This window comes from Balaenoptera borealis (genome assembly GCF_965194805.1).
Source record: "Balaenoptera borealis genome assembly, chromosome: 13".
Classification (NCBI taxonomy): Eukaryota; Metazoa; Chordata; class Mammalia; order Artiodactyla; family Balaenopteridae; genus Balaenoptera; species Balaenoptera borealis.
In genome coordinates, this window is record NC_138870.1 from 28057368 (window position 1) to 28077256 (window position 19889).

The window sequence follows — 19889 nt, forward strand, 5'->3', positions numbered from 1 at the left end:
ATGATGTGAATCTAAACCGAAAGTTTTACTAATATTTATATTTCTTAAATATAGTTTGTCCACTATAAATGAGGGAAAATATTCTTCTAGAAGCAAGAAGATAATTTTATTTATTTATTTGGCTGCATCAGGTCTTAGTTGCACCATGCGGGATCTTTGTTGTGGCATGTGGGATGTTTCATTGCAGCACGCAGGCTTTTCTCTAGTTGTGGCATGCGGGCTCCAGAGCACGTGGGCTCAGTAGTTGTGGCATGCGGACTCCAGAGAGTTCAGGCTCAGTAATTGCGGTGCACAGGCTCCTAGTTGTGGCACACGGGCTCTAGAGTGCGCGGGCTCAGTAGTTGCGGCACGCAGGCTTAGTTACCCCGCAGCATGTGGGATCGTAGTTCCCCCACCAGGGATTGAACCCACGTCCCCTGCATGGAAGGCAGATTCTTAACCACTGGACCACCAGGGAAGTCCCCAAGAAGATAATTTTTTAAACTGCAAGGTTATTTTTTAAACAGTTACTATAAATAGTTAGCAAAATACACAAGGACAATTTCTCATAGAGCTTACAGCCTAGTGAGGGTGACAAACATTAATTGAAAAATCACACAAGTATATGATTAAAAATTGTGATCAGTGCATGCAAAAAGCATATGGAACTTTAATAGCACAGTGATAAGAGATGGGCTGTATTCTGGAAGTTGGAGGAGTCTTCCTTGAGGAAGTGAAATTTGAGTCAGTATCTGAAGGATGAGCAAGAGTTAACTCACTGAAGCAGCGATGAGAGAGGGAGGGAGCAGAGCACTCTAGGAGCTGTTAGAAGCCAGTGTCACTGAAGATAGAGTAAGAGAGGTAAGTCATGCAGGACTTTATAGGCCACGGTTAAGAATTTGTTCATTATCCAAGAACAAAGGGAAGACTTTAAAGAAATTTAAAAAGAAGAGAAATATATCAGATTAGCATTTTTAAGGAAGCATCTGATGCTATTTGGAAAATAACTTGGAGGGGATCTTAGAGTAGTGGCCTGGACTCCAGTAGGAATGCTACAAGGACCAGTCATGAGGCTATAATGGTCCAAACCAGGACATTGATAGCTTGGACTCAGGTAATTGCAAGGAAGATGTAGAAAAATGGACAGATTGAAAAAATATCTAGGAGATAAAATCAGCAGGACTTTATAACATGGTGAATCTATGGGGTGAGGTAGAGAAAGGTATCAGGATGACTCCTAGGTTTCTGACTTGCCATAACTGGTTAGAAGGCTGTGCTATTTCCAGCAATAGAGAGTACTCTGAGAGGGGAACAGGTTGGGAGGGATGAAGTGTGATAAGGAGAAAGCTGGGAGCAAGGTAGACCATGAATTCATTTGGGGAAGATATAAAACGTCCAAAGGTATGAAGTGTAATGGTCTGGACCAAGCCTTTGAAGAGCTCCTACCTTTAGGGCCAGGAAGAGAAGGATGAGCAAGCAGAGCCCATCACAAACAGCATTATAATACATGACAAATACTCCAAATGTTCATGGGGATATTGTTAGTCTGATAAAAATTTGCCTTTTACATTTAACTTTTTCTCTTTATTATTACCTATAACTGATTATTGCTTAAATCTTGTTATTTTTTAAATATGATTATTCACTCTTTGTTATTTTTTCTTAATTTAAGGTGGTTTGTTGGAAGTGTTCTGATTATAAAGCTCAACTTGAGTATGATGGTGGTAAATTGAGCAAAGTTTGTAAAGACTGTTATCAGATAATAAGTGGATTCACAGACAGTGAAGAAAAGAAAAGAAAAGGAATTTTAGAGGTATGAAATATTAAATATTGGATATCTTTCAGATTTTTATACTAGAAACAGAATTTTTTTTTTAACTCTGAAGAATACAAATGATATATTTTGTTATTTCTCTTAGTATTTAACAATTTGGACTATGATGAGCAAGATTTATACTTTTGTTCTATTGCTGACTCTTGGGGTCATGCTCAGTTGTACAGAAAGAAGAGGGACAGTGCTATGTTAACCAATGTGTATTTGAGAGTAAATCCAGTCCTTCCTTGGCATCTGCGGGGGATTGGTTCCAGGACCCCCACAGATACCAAAACCCACAGATGCTCAAGCCTCTTATATACAGTGGCATGATACAGCCAGCCCTCCATATCCTCAGGTTCTGCATCCACAGATATGGAGGGCTGATTGTGTATTGATTTTGTGAAGGTAGCTGTGGTCAAATATTAGAGTATTAATTGACATCTCTTCTAATGCCCAACTTACTACTATATATATATTTTAAGAGGAAAGCTTTTCTCTCAGTTTCATCATATTGGCTTTGAAAATACTGTACGATATTATTAAAATTTAAAGTCTTATTACCTGAAAAACTCTTCCAACTTATTGCATTAAAAGAATCATTTAATGGCCAGTGACAGTAATCTGAGAACTGCGTTGAAATATTATTGAAATGTCTTACAAGTAAGTTTGATTCATGTTTTAGATAAATTCAGACCTCCCAAACCTAGGAACTGTAATGCGACTAGTATCTGAAATAAGTTTTACACCCAAAGATATTAACAACATAAGTAATAAACTACATAATAAGGGCTTTGTGACAGAAAGTTCAAGATAGCCTGGAAATATGTGAAGAATAAGCTCATGATCAAAATTCATATGTATCTAAAATCATAGACATACTTGGTTTATTAAGAATTTCTACAATTTATTTAAGAATCAATGAGTGAAAAAAAAAAAGAATCAATGAGTGTTTATTGAACTCTACACTGTATAAACATATAAAAAGTCATTTCTGTTAACTGAAGAAGGATCATAAACTTCAAGTTCCACTTGAGGCTAAAGTACAGGCCCACAAACTATAACTCTGCATTCTTCTAGGATATAGATGTTGCTTGTATGGCAGACCAGAGTGGACTTTCTCTGGCAGGGAGGGTGGAAAGACATGCTTCAGCAGCTTCCAGAAACACAGTCTCGGAAGACTGAACAGCAGCAATGGATGAGACTGGCATAGAATAATGAGTCAAATAACTTGTTTTAAGGGGTGAGTTTCAGGCTGTATCTATGAAATAAAAATCTCTAGGTAGTTTTCTAGAAAAACCTGTACTTGGAGGAAAATTAATTACTTATTAGGTTAACACATTTAATCAAATGTATTTATAGTGTGAAGTCCATAAGTAGAAGATAAGTGTGGATGTGTGCATATGCACACACACATACATATATATTTGAAACTTACTCATGCCAACTAGTTTGTTATGTCCTCTAGACCAAGGATCAACAAATTTTTTCTGTAAAAGGGCAGAGAGAAACTATTTTAGTCTTTGCAGGCTGAAAGGCAAAACTGAGAATATTACTTCTAAAACAAGAGAGAAAACAAATTTTCTCAAATTTTTATTGACAAAATTAAAAGTAATAATTTAGTACAATTTTTATAATATGGTAATAAGAAGTATGGAATTCCTTTGGGAGAGGGGAGATAGAGAACATTTCACTTAGTTGGAGTCCAAAGTTAGTATTCTAGATCATCAGATTGATTTTAAATGTTCATCTGTAAAAACTCTGCTTAGCTCACAGGCCATATAAAAACAGGTGGTGGGCTAGAGTCCATTGTTTGCCAGTCAATGCTTCTTAAACTATCTGTGATGAAGGGCCAGTTTTACTTTCTAAACCATCACAGCTCAGTATTTTTGTAAAATACACAATCATGTGCTTGGGTATCATCACAAGTCAGACTGCTATAAAAGTTTCTAAATGTTTACTCTTGCTTTCTGTGCTTATCTCGAACTGGTAGCAAAGCAGTTTGCAAACCAGCACTGTTCAGTGGATGACACTGGATTTGAGAGACAGAAAATAGATGCACACCAGTTGCTTTCCATAATATGTGTAATAAAAACCATCATTTAGTCAAAGGATTTTGTTCCCTTTTTAGCCAGTGATTTACGTATTAGGAGACAAAGCAGAAAACCGTACATGGCTCCACAAAGAGTTATTGCAATTTTAAAAACTTTAAAGTTATCTCAGGTATAGGACAAAGGTTGCTGGTAAGTATTTGCCTTTTTGCTATTGCATTCTTACATAGTGACGTTGGTATAGCATTGTGGCTAAGAGTTCAGACTCTGGGTCCAGACTCAAATCCTAGCACACCAATTCCTAAATCTTAGGAAAGCTATTTCATCTCTAAACCTCATAATAATACAAGTAATAACTTTTCAGTGTTGATGTGAGGATTAAATGATATAAGTAGTGAGCTAAGAAAAGTGCCTTCATAGTAAGCAGTCAATAAATGTTTAATTTTATTTAAACTACAGGTCTGGTAATACAGTTAAAATTGACTTAATTCATCATAGATCTAGATGAATGTTTAAATAATAATTGCAGATGAACCTTCTCTAGGCAATCCCAGGAGGCATTTTATATAAACACATTGTAATTTATGAATGTTACCTTAAGTTGAATTACCTCTCTATCTGGTTTATTTTGTGTTCATTCGCTCTGTCTCACTGTTTCTTTCCATTGTATTTTCTAGATTGAATCTGCAGAAGTATCTGGAAACAGTGTGGTGTGCAGTTTTCTTCAATATATGGAAAAGTCAAAACCTTGGCAGAAAGCTTGGTGTGTGATCCCCAAACAAGACCCTCTTGTGCTGTACATGTACGGTGCCCCCCAGGTATCTAAACTTCATCTTTCTGAAGGGACGGAGGGAGGCCAGTGGACACTGAACTTAAAATCCTTCCATTACTTCTCTATAGAACAAGAGAATTCACACAGTTTCACTATTTTTCATTATAGTTGAAAAATAGTAAGTAACTAAAATTCAAGTTTATTTAGACTGATTCCTTCTATAGCCAATAATTTCTTCAGCCTGTGGATCATTTGCCCTCTTCCCTCATTCCTATTCAGTGGGTTTGAGAAAATGTGAATTGAATTAGGAAAGGGCATGGGGAGAAGAGGTTGAATCAGAGGGAGAGGCAAGAAGGAGAAGGAGCCTTTTTAATGATGGGAAATATTAGTAAGCCTTTTTTTTTTTCCTGCATGGAGGGATACTTGAAAAAGAAAGGAATGTGAGAAGGTGAATTTAAATCAACCTTGGATTAACATTATCCAGTAACAATTTTTTGAGACCTTATATGAATGGATCTGAGATAAATATATAGGAACAGCAGACATACACCAGGCGCTATGGATTGTGTTGTGCTTAAAAAACCAACAACACTTAAATCAATTGTGCACTCACCTGGAAACATATAAAAATTTTAATGTACCTGTTGTGTTTTAGCCTACACATATCTACATTAAGTACTAGTAAAACTTTTAGAAATAGACTAAAAATGCTGAGATATGTGTGTGTGTGTGTGTATGTATTTTTAATTGAAGTGTAGTTGATTTACAATATTGGGTAAGTTTCAGGTATACAGCACAGCTATTCAGAGATATATATATATCTCTCTCTGAATATATATATATATTTCTTTTTTAGATTCTTTTCCCTTATAGGTTATTACATAATATTGAGTATAGTTCCCTGTGTTATACAGATCCTTGTTGGTTATCTATTTTATACATAGTAGTGTATATATGTTAATCCCAGCCTCCTAATTTATCCCTTCTCCCACCCCCTTTTCCCCTTTAGTAACCAAAGTTTGTTTTCTGTGTCTGTGAGTCTCTTTCTGTTTTGGAAATAAGTTCATTTGTGTCTTTTTTTTTCTTTTAGATTCCATATATATCATAAGTGATATCATATGATATATGTCTTTATATGGCTTACTTCACTTAGTATGATAATCTCTAGGTCCATCCATGTTGGCATTATTATTATTATGGCATTATTTCGTTCTTTTTTATGGCTGAGTAATATTCAATTGTATGTATATATACCACGTCTTCTTTATCCATTCATCTGTTGATGGACATTTAGGTTGCTTCCATGTCTTGGCTATTGTAAATAGTGCTGCAGTGAACATTGAGGTGCATGTATCTTTTTGAATTATGGTTTTCTCTGGATACATGCCCAAGAGTGGGATTGCTGGATCATATGGTAGCTCTATTTTTAGAGCTGTTCTCCATACTGTTTTCCATAGTGGCTGCACCAATTTACATTCCTACCAACAGTGTATGTGGGTTCCAATTTCTCCATGTCCTCTCCAGCATTTATTATTTGTAGACTTTTTGATGATGGCCATTCTGACCGGTGTGAGGTGATACCTCATTGTAATTTTGATTTGCATTTCTTTAATAATTAGCGATGTTGAGCATCTTTTCATGTGCCTTTTGGCCATCTGTATGTCTTCTTTGAAGAAATGTCTATTTAGGTCTTCTGCCCATTTTTTGATTGGGTTGTTTGATTTTTTATTCTGTTTCATTGTTTTTCCTACATTCTTTTCCTGTCCATAAGTAAATTGATGCATGAATGAATGAAGCACCAAATAGAACTGCATTTGGTAATGAAATCATCATTAACATTTGCTGGTTTTGTACAATAAGATGACTATTCTTCTCTTTTACACTGAATGAAGAGCTGAATGGACCTCCCTCACAGGGAAAGAGGTGTGGGGTCAATGAACTCTAGCTGATTTAGGTGTCAGCACTCGTTCATCAATTCACTCAGGTGACATTACGGGTGGCCTCATACACAAGCACTGTGCTAAAAGCACTGGATCCCCATCTCTCTCCATGGAGAGTTCACAGTGCGAGTCTGTGGAATGGTGGTAGGAAAGGTTTAGTGGGCACTGGATCACATCTCACCATGTTTTTTCTTTATGTACCATGCTTTTTTCTTAGGATGTCAGAGCCCAGGCCACCATTCCACTCCTAGGCTACATTGTGGATGACATGCTGAGGAGTGCAGACCTGCCACACAGTTTCAAACTGACCCAGTCCAAGTCTGTGCACAGCTTTGCTGCAGACAGTGAAGAACTGAAACAGAAGTGGCTGAAAATCATCCTTTTAGCTGTCACAGGTGAGACGCCAGATGGTCCTAGTAAGCATCCAGCCACTTTGGACGATGATCCTGAACCTAAGAGAAAATCAGAATGCTGAGTTCCAGGGCCTACCGCGGTATGGAGGGGGGGATCTCAAGATTTACAGCTCAAGACATTCTCAGCTCTCCTTATTCATCTCTTAGCACTTTATGTTGAAAAATACAAGCTCATAAATGCATCTTTGGGGGGACTATTTTCCTATGTTTATGTACTCTTACTGAAATTAATGTGTAGAGCCATTCTACCCATAAAGTTTGAAATAATGTGAAAAATGGAGCATTTTTTAATGAGCTATTCCTTGAATATGTACTTTTGTCTTGGAAAAAACTGGTATCAATTCTATCACTTCAGGTTAGAAAAGGCCACTTTCATTTAAGAAATCCTTTAATGTCTTCACTTACACATGTAGGATTTATAATAGTTTGAAAGATATACCTCCATGTTGCCAAAATAGATCCACATTAAAAATAAAAAATACAGGGACAGTTTAGGCTATTAACTTATTTAATTTAGTTTATAAAGCTCCAGCTGCATAAATGATGTACATTCTTTTAAAACAAAAGAAAAAGAACAAATTGTTGGTATTCAAACTTTCAACCTATTAAGATAATACTTGTTTTTGTAGAAATACTTCTAAGAATAAAATATCTTAAGTATATAGCAGTTATGTATATATAGTATTAAATACGAATATATATATATATACACACATTATACATGCTTTTCTCTTCAGCTTTAGGTTCATATTTGTCTCTAATTTATTTTTAAAATATACAGCATGTTTTACCTTGGAATTGACCAGTGTTCTAAACTTAAGAAATGTTTTTGGTGATTTATGTTTAACTGATTGACATCTAAGGGTCTTGATATTTTTATAATAAAAAGCTGTAATTTATGTGGCATGGGATAGATTAGTGAATTCCAACAGTATTTTTAAAGTACTATTTTTCTTTGTTCTGTGCCTATTTAAAACAGTGCCTCTCTTTGAAGGTGCTAATAATACCTACTTAAATATAAGATGAGGGTTTAATTAATGCTTCAGTCTTGATTATTCTGAGATAAAGTGCATTTTGGTCACTGGGATGGTCAAGTCATACAGGTTATTTTACCTTTTACAATCCTCTAATTGTTGCAGCAGTTAATATCAGCATGTACAAGATACCTGACCTTACACAGAACTGGGACATATGGAAACTACATTTATTGTTATGTTTTTCTTTCCCATAAGACTGTTAATTGTGGTTAAATGAGGACTATATATAATTAACACTTAAGATAACTGTGTGGGCCTATTCGTTTGTCAGATATGAAACAAAATTCACATGGGATAATGTATGATTGAGGGGGATGGATAGGTAATTAGAAAGTTTATCCTCAACTCTTTAAACCACCTCATTAAAGAAGAGTGGGGAAAAATACAGTATAAAAAAGCAATATTTTAATGGCAGGTTTTTCGGGGGGGTACAAGATGATTGACGAGAGTTTGAGCATTCTTTTCCCTTTTATCCTCTGGGGAATTTTAATAGACAAAATGTGATTCCTTGTCACAAAGGCTGCTTTTTATTATATTGTAATTGTGATTAAAATCTCACATTAAGTTGGCTATTTAAGTTAATCCTTTCCTCAAGATTAGATCACTCTGTCTCTTTTTTTTTCCTCATTTACTCTGTCATTTTCCAAACATTGTCACTTTTTTTTTTTAATTGTTACTTTTTAATGCATCTGTCTGCTAGAAATCAACAAGAACGGCCCCACTATCCTCGGCCTTTGAGGATGACACCTTAAATGTAGATTAGATTCACTCAGAATTTGAGATTGCCACACATCTATTCAGGCCCTGTTTTTTTTAAGAAATATTTGAAGTATCTCTTTTCTTCCCCCCCACACCCCTAAGGAGCAGATAAACTAATTATAGTGGGCATGATTAGGTTGCCTTCCTCTGTAAAAGGAACATCAGCCATGATCATCAACATTAAACCAAATACTTAGAGCCAAAAAAAGATAAAGGTAGCTTCTTAGGCCCTATTAAATTAAGGACAAATTTTTAATTTTTTACATTGCTTCTCTTTTCTAGTTGCCAACCGTGTGTGTGTTTGTGTTCGGGGTGGTTATTGAGAAGGTTGACCTACGGCTATAGGTGATGCTTTGGTTTTCTTAATCTCAAGAAAAGAGAAGCAATAAAAATGTAGAATGATTATCAGGAGAAGGTGACTTTTGTAAATGTGGATAGAAAAATGGAAATGTAAGAGCCAATTAGAATATTTACGAGCCAGACTATTTTTGAAAACTATTTTGAACAACAAGAAGATTACACTTTCCCTACAAATAAGTTCTGCTGGAATGGAAGTAACATGAACACATTCAAGCTTTGGCTCAATAAATATCAAATGTTATTTAATTTAGATTATTTAAAGAATACTCATGTAAAGAGAATATTTATTATCATGCTCTTAACATTATCTTTAATTTTTTCAAAAAAAAGTAGATATTAGTATTAGAAGAGAATTTCTGCTTATCCAGTCACCGTCTTCACATTCCACATGTTCTTTTCCCAAGCACAATGAGAAGCAATGAAGCAGCCTTACCTGTTTCTTATTAAAGAATCACGAATGTTTTTACTTGGAGAAAGGCAAAGGAATACTCTTAGCCATTTAGAAACACTCAACCAAAAGACCTCAAAATGTGATTGGCTGGTTACAAGAATAATCTGTCTTTTGCTTTCTGAGACACCTGAGCAGTCATGACAAATTGAACCTAGAAAAATAATTGGTTGTTTTACTATTAAAACCAACATTCCATACTGGTCTTATTCTTTATTTTCTCTAAATCATCTTTTCTTTAAAGTGCCCTTTCTCCAAACTTAACAAAATACTTCTTTGATAAAAACTGCTATTTTTTATAAAACATTCCAGTTTTTTTCAACATAAATTTTGCTTTATTGAAAGTCTACCAATGAAATGTAGTGCAGACTTATCTCCAGGTTTTAAGAGGGACCCAATAATGAAAAATGCCACCAGCCACTTTTGTAATAACGGCATCTATAATGCCATCATGTATGCAAGCAATAAAACTCTACAGGGTGGGTTTTACACTGAACTTTTAATGTGAATGTTCCTAGCCACAAGGATATAGAGAATTAACTCTTAGGAGTGATACTGTGATTCAAATTGCTCAGTATAGGGAAAAGAACGTATGTGTGGCAGGGGGATGGGGGAGGGACAACATTATTCCTTGGATTCAAGTAACCATCAAAAGACTTTTTATTTTTTTTCTTTTTTAATTTTTTTTAAAGCCTTTTTTTTTTTTTTGCAAAGGGTATGTATGGGTGGTTAAAAACAGTTAAAGCACATCTGCACTACTTTATCAAGTTACATTTCATTTTCCATGAAGTTTAATGTTGCTTGGTGTACTTATATTCACTGGGTAAGCTACCCAAATTAAAACAACAACAACAACAACAACAACAATTTTTTAAAATTACCAAACGTTTTATTGTCTTCTTTGTGGAAACAGGAAACAGATCTAAATTCCCCTTTAAATTTTAGATCTCATTTCTTGTTATACTCAAAGCCTTAAGTTCTTATTCTGAGCATATTGTCTGTGGTAACTGTAATAATGATCTTTCTGGGCTGGTTATATCCTGAGGAAAAGGCACCAACAGGAGCAAATAAACTTCTAGGAAACAAAGGTCTTTTTTTCTTTTTCTTTTTTTTTTTTTCAGGTATCCTTGCTATAATGCAGAGTAGAAAATACATTAAATTTTTCTACATCACATAATGTTCCTGTTAGCAGGTCTAAGATTAATCACATGGTATTTATAAGCTAAAATTAATTCAAAAGGCAAGAATGTCATAATGTCTTCATTCTTAACTTTTGTATTCTTCAAGAATATATTAATATAAAATCTGTGGCTAACCTGTTCTTATTCTTAGGACTATACTGGACATCTGTAGTGGATCATGTTACTTTTTCATTCTCGTCCAATTTTAGTAAAATCAAATTGCTTTTTATTTTCAAATTACTATCTACTATAGAGTTTCCAGATTTAGAAAATAGGAGTATGATATATAAAAGACCACTAGATATACTTTTAAAACCCTTTCTATGAATTTATGCATACATGTATATATGTAAAAGCACTGTTGATTTCCAATTCTGTTTTTCCATAGGAACGAAATTTTTATAGAAAGTATTCTTTTTCACTTAAATATTTTAACATAAATTATATACATGGATTTTTAGTATAATTCATTCTTATGTATGCCCTGTAATTATGTTGTCATGAGAGGGTAACTTTGCTTTCTTTACTGATGTGGTAGAGAGGAATAAGATTAGGAACTGAAACAAGCAAGAACAGAGAGAGAGGTGGACAGAAAGAGTTCCTTGGTCTCCAAATCAGAGCAATGTATGCTAAGATAAATGAAAAACACTTAAACTGCAGAGGGATATAAACTACAAGATGTAAATCTATGTAATTGCACACTGATGGGATGCATTACACCTGGGCCTTTCACCTTGGCCTATAAATTATACCACTAGTATCCTGTCATTACTTTTTCTTTAGACCTAAAAAAAAAAAAAAATTCTATTGGACCATTTTCTGCACTGTTTACTGACATAAAAAATCCCTCTAAAGTCAATCATGGTCTGTATTCTACTTTCTGGACTGAACATTTGGCAGAAAATAGTGTCTTTTCTGTCTTTTGAGATGAAATAGCACATGGCTTCTACAAGATAGTTTTTAACTCATTGGAGGTCACTGAGAGTTACATGATGTTTACCCCTTCCTAAAATTCATTACAGATTGAATTAGTGAGACTAGGTAGATTTCGTGAGAAATTAAATCAAGAAATATTGTAGCATATTTGAATAAGTGAATACCAAATACATAGAGTGATATATATATATATATATATATATATATATATATGGGTTTGGGAAGAGACATAATAGTCTATGGGGACCATTATGATAATAGAATTACATTATATATTACACATTATATGGATGTTGAAATGTATCACTTGGGGGGGGGTCTCCCTTCATTAGCAATCATGTCTGTATATAAAACTTTGGAGGTTTTTGTTTGTTGTACCAAACTAGCATTTCATTTTATGAGTGACAATTGACTGATATTCTTGAATAAGTGTTATCTGGGTTTTTGAATTGTTGACTGATCAGTTTGAAATGTATATTAGCAAAATTTTAGAGTTAACTCAAATGTGAGAAAGTGTACACAAAAAGTAATTTTTCTCTTCTAGCTATATGAATGTAAAATACTTGCAGATAGTGTATATATTGTGTAACATATGTATATTTGGTCATAAAGGCAGAGAATTGGAAACGTAAAATTAAGCACTTTAATTCCTATTAAATATTAAACACTTGTATCTTGTAAATAAATACATCTTTAAATGAATTCTAAAGACTTAGATGTTATTTGAGCTAGGATTATGTATGTTCAGTTCACAATGATTTTGGTTGTCAGAAATTTTGGTTGATTCAGAAAAAAGTTACTCCTTAAGGTACTGATGTTCCTTTCCACCTCCAATCCCACCAAAACCTGTGTAAATCTTTCAAGAATAATATTATTCAGTAGTATTTCATAAGTAAAATATTTCCAGAGATAATCCTTTTTAGACATTTATTACCTTTTTCAGGCCTTGAAGAACTATTTATTGATACTTACAAGCAGTTGGCATCAGCTGTTGCCCTTGGTCCATGGATATGACTTGTTTGCTTCCACCTTACACCAGAATGGAAATTGTGGCGGAGAGAGCCAGCGTGGCCTATTTCAGAGCTTCTCAAACTTTAATATACATAGGAATCACCTGAAGATTTTACTCAAATGCAGATTCTGATTTAGCAAGGTCAGTGATGAGGCAGGTGTTGTTAACAAGGTCTCCGGTGGTGTTGATGCTCCTCAAACCATTCTTGGAGTAGCGAGTTTATAGTGGAAGGGACTTAGTCATAGACAACTGGCTAGAAATCCCTGGCTCTGTCACTTACTGTTTGTCACTTCAGGCACGAACTCCTCCTTGAAAAGTTGTGGCCCTTAAATGAGATAATACTATAGTATATTGCCTGGCCCATAGGAGACATTCAGTAAGTGATTGTTAGTATTATTAATAGAGATCATTTAGTTAACAGGGAAGTTTGCCACCCTGACTATACATTAGAATCACCTGGGGGGTAGTTAAAACCAAGCCATGCTCCAGCCTCACCCTCAGAAATTCTATTTGTGGGGGTTGGGCTGTGGGCATGAGCATTTTCAAAAATTCCCCAGGTGATCCTGATGGGAAACCTCACTTGAGAAACTGCATATTTACTCAGTGCTTGGTCCTATGTTAAGCATTCTATAAACACATTATCCCACGTAAGCCTCACAACAGCACTCTTAACATTTTCATATAAGTAAGCAGGTTTAGAGAGGTTAAGTAATTTGTCACTCAGCTCTTGATGTCCTCTCTTCCTCCCTTACCCTCTCTTACAGTTCAATCATTATAGTCACTCCTTTGCGTTCAGTTCACTCTCTAGCTTTGTCTTACTTGTTTGGCAAAACCAAAACGTGGTTGACTCAACTCTGTCTTCTCCATGCCTACAATCATGCAGCCGAACAAAATGAACAACTATACTGACTGGTCTCATTTTAAATTCATTACTAGATTACCATTTCATACCTCCTTTCTCCTCAAGCCTCCAACACATTCTCCCTCATCCTCCACCCAGCTGATGACCTTCTTCCCTACTTTACTCAGAAAATTAAATTGGCAGGGAACTTCCACAGCCTCCCACAACCGAATCTACCCATCTACCAACACAGGTTCCACATAGTCTATTTTCCTGCCCATCCATGTTCCTGCTTAAATCTGGTCTCTACTTGTGTGCCATATCCTACCCCCACGCACCTTCTCAAGGATGCTGCTCCGACCATTATCCTTTTCTTATACGATATCAGTTTTCCCTCTTAACTGAATATGCCTATCAGCAAACACATCTGTTATAATTTTTCCCAGCCTAAATAAACCTCTTCACTTCACTTCCCCTGCCAGCTACCAGCCATATTCCCCTCCCTTTTGGAGCAATAGTTGAGTTTTCTATACCTGTTTCCAATTCCTCTCTTCCCATCCTTTCCTGAATGTACTCCAGTCAGGCTGAACAACTGATCTTTCCCCATAAAACCTACTCTATCCATAATTTTCTCCATCTCAGTTAACTGCAGCTCTGCTTTTCAAGTTGCTGAGGCCAAAAGCTTTCATCTTTGACTCCTCTCTTTCTGAGACTACACAGCCAGTACAGGAATTTATATTAGCTCACCTTCAAAATATACCTAGAATCAGATTCTCTTTCACCAGTTCCACCGCTACCTACCATTCTGGCCTAAACCATCATCATCTCTTGCTACATTATTTCAGTAGCTTTCTAATTAGTCTCAAGTCTTCCAGTCTTCCTTCCACCCTTCCATTGTTAAGTAGGCAGCCAGGGGAGTCTGTTAAAACACAAATCAAATTATGTTGCTTCTTTACCCCAGTCCCTCCAGGGGCTCCCATTTCACTCAGAATAAAAGCCAAAGTCCTTTGCCCTCACATGGTTCTATGTCTCTGCTGCCCGCACTCCCCCACCCCCTACCATACATTTTGCTTTTCCTGAAGCAAGCCAAGTACACTTCAGCCTTACATCACAGACACTGTTCCTTCTTCCTGCAGTGCTCCTTCCCCAGATGTCTGCATAAAGAACACCTTTTGCAAGTTAAAGCCTGCTCAGATCTCACCACCACCTCACTTAACTGCCTCCGCTACAACAGCACCCCATGCCACCCTAATCTGATCTGTTTTTTTCCTGTAGCACTTAACATCTTGTTACAAATTAGATAATTAGCTGTTTATTTTTTATTGTCTGTCTACACCTGCTAGAACATAAGCTCCATAAAGGTAAGGATTTTTATCTGTTTTGACCACTGACGTCCCCAATCCCCAGTACTTGGGGTTGCTTGGCACATTGTAGGCACTCAGTAAATACTTACGTGGTGGGACTTCCCAGGCAGTCCAGTGGTTAAGACTCTGCACTCCCACTGCAGGGGGCATGGGTTCCATCCCTGGTCGGGGAACTAAGATCCCACATGCTGCACAAAAGCTAGGTTATATAAAATTACAAAAATGAACAGAACTGTTCTTCCAAAACATCAAATTGTTATGGGTATAGACCTTTGGAATAGAGGCTGAGAGGAAAAGAAATCAACATTTTATATAGCTAAATTGTTTTAATAACAAAGCCAGATTCCTGATAGTTTAAAACATAGTCAAGGACTTCAAAATACAATGGTGAAAATCTTAGTTAACCTTCGCACGACGGATTCTTGCTTTTTAAAAAATCAGTCTCAGCCCACCACCACCACACCTGGTCCGTGAGGCAATTAGAGGCAGCTGGTTACTGTTCCAGAAGGAGCCAGAGGTGATGAAAGATACACGTCCTGAGGAAGTGGGGCTGGCAGAGTGGACCTGACACAGCGTTTGGATAATGAGCTCCCAGTCTGGAGTCACCCTCTTATAGAGGAAATGATTCATGTGTTGTTTTGGTCTTGTATTTAAGTAAAAACAAATCCAGGTTGCTTTGTCTTAATAAAGGAAACTCTGCTTTTATACAGTGAGATTGGACCACGTAGTCCATTATGGTGTTTTCACAAGAAAAAATATTTTTAGATCGCTTACATATATGGTTATCATACACTGAACAAAATTAAGTATATTGTTTCTATATAGAATCATGTCCAAAGGTGGAAGAAACATACCTCATCCTAAAGATCATCTTGTAGTTTTTCAATATCTTTTCCATCAGTATGTGTATATGTATGTCTGTGTGTGTGCTTGGAGAGTAGAAAGCAGGCAGGCACAGACTACAGGGAGAATGAACCAAAGGGTCCAGGCTCACAGTTGTAAATATAGGAGAAGGAACACTCAATAAAGAAAAAATATTTGCTAAAAAATCTTGATACTTTTCTGAGTATACCTTTTTTGTTGAGTTTTGACTTTTGAGCCATCTTAGTGTTTTATGTAGACAAACACACATAATAAAAAATGATGAAAAAATCTGAAATGGAATATAAATACAAATGAACATATGTCAAATAATAGCAAATGAATAACATAACCACTCTGAAGATAAAAATTAGAAGAACAAATGCACACTTTTGAACAAAGTATGTTGACTATACATGCTTAAACTAAAGGCAAATAGAATTATAAAGAAATTGAATTCTAGGTCATTGGTTTGTTTTACCCAGTGGTATGACTTAGCATTTCTAACATTACTTTTACTGAGTTCTACAACTGAGCAAATAAGTAATAGGTTGAGCATAATGGGAGCCAAATTTCTCAATGTCAGAGAAGGCAGTTTCAATATGGAAAAGGAGGAACGTGATATTAAATTCTGTGTTGTTGGACTAGAATTACAGGTATCAGTATGAACACATGATTTTATAAAGTTAGCTAGTTAACTGGGTATAGATAGTTATAATACATTTATAGACCTATGTGTATGTGTGTGTGTTTGTGTGTGTACACGAGCTTATGTTTCCTAGCTGACTGCTGTGAGGCTCTAGAAGCAATAACAGCCCTGTAGCAATGAGCATACCTATGTTGGTTTTTAAATACCATTTCCACTAAAAGGAACCAGAGCTCCCTGAAAAACTAGCTGATTCTAGAGCTAGAGCAGAGAAAATTCAAGATAAGCCTGGGATATCCTATTGTGCCAGAAAGTGAAAAATTACCCAAATAATGATGGGGACATGTCAGAAGACCCAGGAGTCAGCTTGAAGAGGCTCCAGCTGGCAAAATCTGGGACAGTTGAACATGAAAATAAAAAATAATGGTAGTTATATGTTAATTATATGTCATTGAAGTGGGAGGCGAAGGGGAAGGAACGATGGTAATGGATTAAAATCCATTGAATAAAATAGGAGCACATGGATTCAAACTGATAATGAATGAATGAATGAGGAAAAATGAAAAACTCTTCCCTGGAATTCCCTGGCAGTCCAGTGGTTAGGACTCCGTGCTTCCACTGCAGGGGGCACAACTTCGATCCCAGGTTGGGGAACTAAGATCCCGCATGCCGCATGGGGTGGCCAAAAATCAGTCAATCAGTCAATCAATAAGTAAATAAAAATTTAAAAAGAAAAACTCTTCCCTATAATAGAATGCAAACAAGTAAATGTGGAAGGAATAATAAAGTTAAAAAAATAGCATCTGACAAAACATTGTAATAATTCAGGTAAGAATCATCAATGGATACTATAACTGATGGGTAAAAAATTCTTGAAGACAAGTATATCTACATAGTCTCAAAGTTGTAACCACAAAATTCTTATTAATTACAGAAGGGGAAAAAAATAACTTTACAATGGAAAAACTTGGTGGACAGCACCTTAACCAAGTTAATATCATCAGTAAGGACAAACTGGTATCATGGACCTCTTGATCTGAAGCACTAAGGACACAGCATCGCTTCTGTGGTAATCCTGACAAAAGTGCAGAACCTCAACCTAATCATGAGGAAATAACAGACAAACCCAAACTGAGAAATATTCTATGGAATACCTGGTCTATATTCGTCAAAAATGTTAAGGTCATGAAATACAAAGACAGACTGAGGAACTTTTCCAGAAAAAATGACTAAAGAGACATTACAGCTAAATGCAATGTGTATGTAATCCTGGATCAAACCTAGGCCAGAATATTTTTTTCTACTATAAAGTTTTTATTGAGACCATTGGTGAGAAATTAATAACATCTGGATTAGATCATCACATTGTATCTGTTAATTTTCTTGTTTCAGCAGTTGCAATGTAGTTACGTAAGAGAATATCCTTGTTTTTGAAAATATTCAAGTATTTCAGGGTAAAAATGCATCATGTCTGCAATTTACTGTCAAATGGTTCAGAGATGAAAGAGGGAGAGAGAATAATTAAGCTAATGAAGTAAAATGTTAATACAGAAACTGGGCGAAGGGTAAACTAGAGTTTTTGTAATATATTTCTAACTTTTGTTTAGGTCTACATGTACATCTGTGCTCCCAATGAAACGGGCACTGGTTCCATCCCTGGTGGGGGAACTAAGATTCCCGCATGCCGCTCAGCGTGGCCGAGAAAAACAAAACAAACAAAACCCACAAAACATGTACAGGTATTTCAAATAAAATTTTTTAATGTTTTTATGGAGTTTAACCCAGCTATTTTCCTGAGATGTTTTGTAAGCCAATTGCAACTTTCCTTTACTTCATCTCTCTTTATACAAATAAAAATTATTTCATAAAGATATATAAAGAAAAGCAACTTAAATTATCCCAGGAAAAAACAATAGTATAAAGAAATAGTTTGTCTTGAGTCATTCACTCATTCAACATTTAAATATTGAGTGTTGCTCTTTTCCGGTTATCGTGGCACAAGGCACCATGAGCAGCAAAGTCTCCCACGACACCCTCTACGAGGTGGTGCTGGAAGTCCTGCATGGGAACCAGTGCAAGTGCCGGAAGGTTTTGGAGACAGTGCCCTTCAAATCAGCCTGAAGAACTGTGACTCTCAGTAAGACGAACGCTTCTCAGGCACCTTCTCAGGCTTAAGTCCACTCCCCGCCTCAAGTTCTCCATATGTGTTCTGGGGGACCAGCAGCACTGTGATGAGGCCAAGGCTGTGGATATCCCCCACATGGACATCGAGGCGCTGAAGAAACTCAGCAAGTATAAGAAACTGGTCAAGAAGCTGGCCAAGAAGTACGATGCCTCTTTGGCTTCAGTCTCTGATCAAGCAGATCCCACGAATACTGGGCCCAGGCCTGAATAAGGCTGGCAAGTTCCCTTCCTTGCTGACCCACAATGAGAACATGGTGGTCAAAGTTGATGAAGTCCATGATCAAGCTCCAAATGAAGGAGGTGCTGTGTCTGGCAGTGGCTGTTGGCCATGTGAAGATGACAGATGAGCTTGTGTACAACATCCACTTAGTTGTCAACTTCCTGGTGTCATTGCTCAAGAAAACTTTGGTGGAACATCCAGGCTTTGTACATTAAGAGCACCATGAGCAAGCCCCAGCGTCTTTACTAAGGAACAGCTTAATAAGCCATACTTGCACCATTTAAATAAATAAATAAATATTGAGTGTTTCCTATATGCTGGTTGCTTATTGTATCAATATTTAAGGTCTAAGATTACTTTGAATATACTGACAGTAGGTTTCTTTTTTTTTTGAAATTGTAAAGCACTACAGCATTTATTTATTTATATTTATTTATTTATTTATTTATTTATTTATTTATAACATCTTTATTGGAATATAATTGCTTTACAATGTTGTGTTAGTTTCTGTTGTATAACAAAGTGAATCAGCTATACATATATCCCCATATCCCCTCCCTCTTGCATCTCCCTCCCACCATCCCTATCCCACCCCTCTAGGTAGTCACAAAGCACGGAGCTGATCTCCCTGTACTATGAGGCTGCTTCCCACTAGCTATGTCAAGGCCACCCTCTCACTTCATCCCAGGTTTTATTCCTGTCCTGCCCCTAGGTTCTTTAGAACAATTTTTTTTTTTTTTTTTAGATTCCATATATATGTGTTAGCATACAGTATTTGTTTTTCTCTTTCTGACTTACTTCACTCTGTATGACAGACTCTAAGTCCATCCACCTCACTACAAATAACTCAGTTTCATTTCTTTTTATGGCTGAGTAATATTCCATTGTATATATGTGACACATCTGCTTTATCCATTCATCTGTCGATGGACACTTAGGTTGCTCTCATGTCCTGGCTATTGTAAATAGAACTGCAATGAACATTGTGGTACATGTCTCTTTTTGAATTATGGTTTTCTTGGGGTATATGCCCAGTAGTGGGATTGCTGGGTTGTATGGTAGTTCTATTTTT

At 36.2% G+C, this 19889-nt stretch overlaps 1 protein-coding gene and 1 pseudogene across 13 annotated transcripts in view; both read left to right on the top strand.

Moving 5' to 3' along the window:
- FGD4 (FYVE, RhoGEF and PH domain containing 4) overlaps positions 1–18135 on the top strand; it is a 220626-nt gene extending 202491 nt beyond the window's left edge. For 10 of the 12 annotated variants that reach the window (XM_082352065.1, XM_082352076.1, XM_082352080.1 and 7 more), the window contains 3 exons: positions 1652–1792; positions 4521–4661; positions 6773–12391. In XM_082352065.1, coding sequence (XP_082208191.1) covers positions 1652–1792; positions 4521–4661; positions 6773–7030 — 540 coding nt within the window. In that variant the 3' untranslated portion in view covers positions 7031–12391. Of the gene's footprint in view, positions 1–1651; positions 1793–4520; positions 4662–6772; positions 12392–12632; positions 12801–18020 lie in introns of those variants that run through there. The other 2 variants (XM_082352075.1, XM_082352074.1) reach the window with 2 other exon arrangements.
- A 285-nt stretch (positions 18136–18420) lies between these two features.
- Positions 18421–19075, top strand: LOC309609979 (large ribosomal subunit protein uL1 pseudogene; annotated as a pseudogene). Its single transcript has one exon. The product of its transcript is annotated as a large ribosomal subunit protein uL1 pseudogene (transcript).
- Positions 19076–19889: the final 814 nt, after the last annotated feature.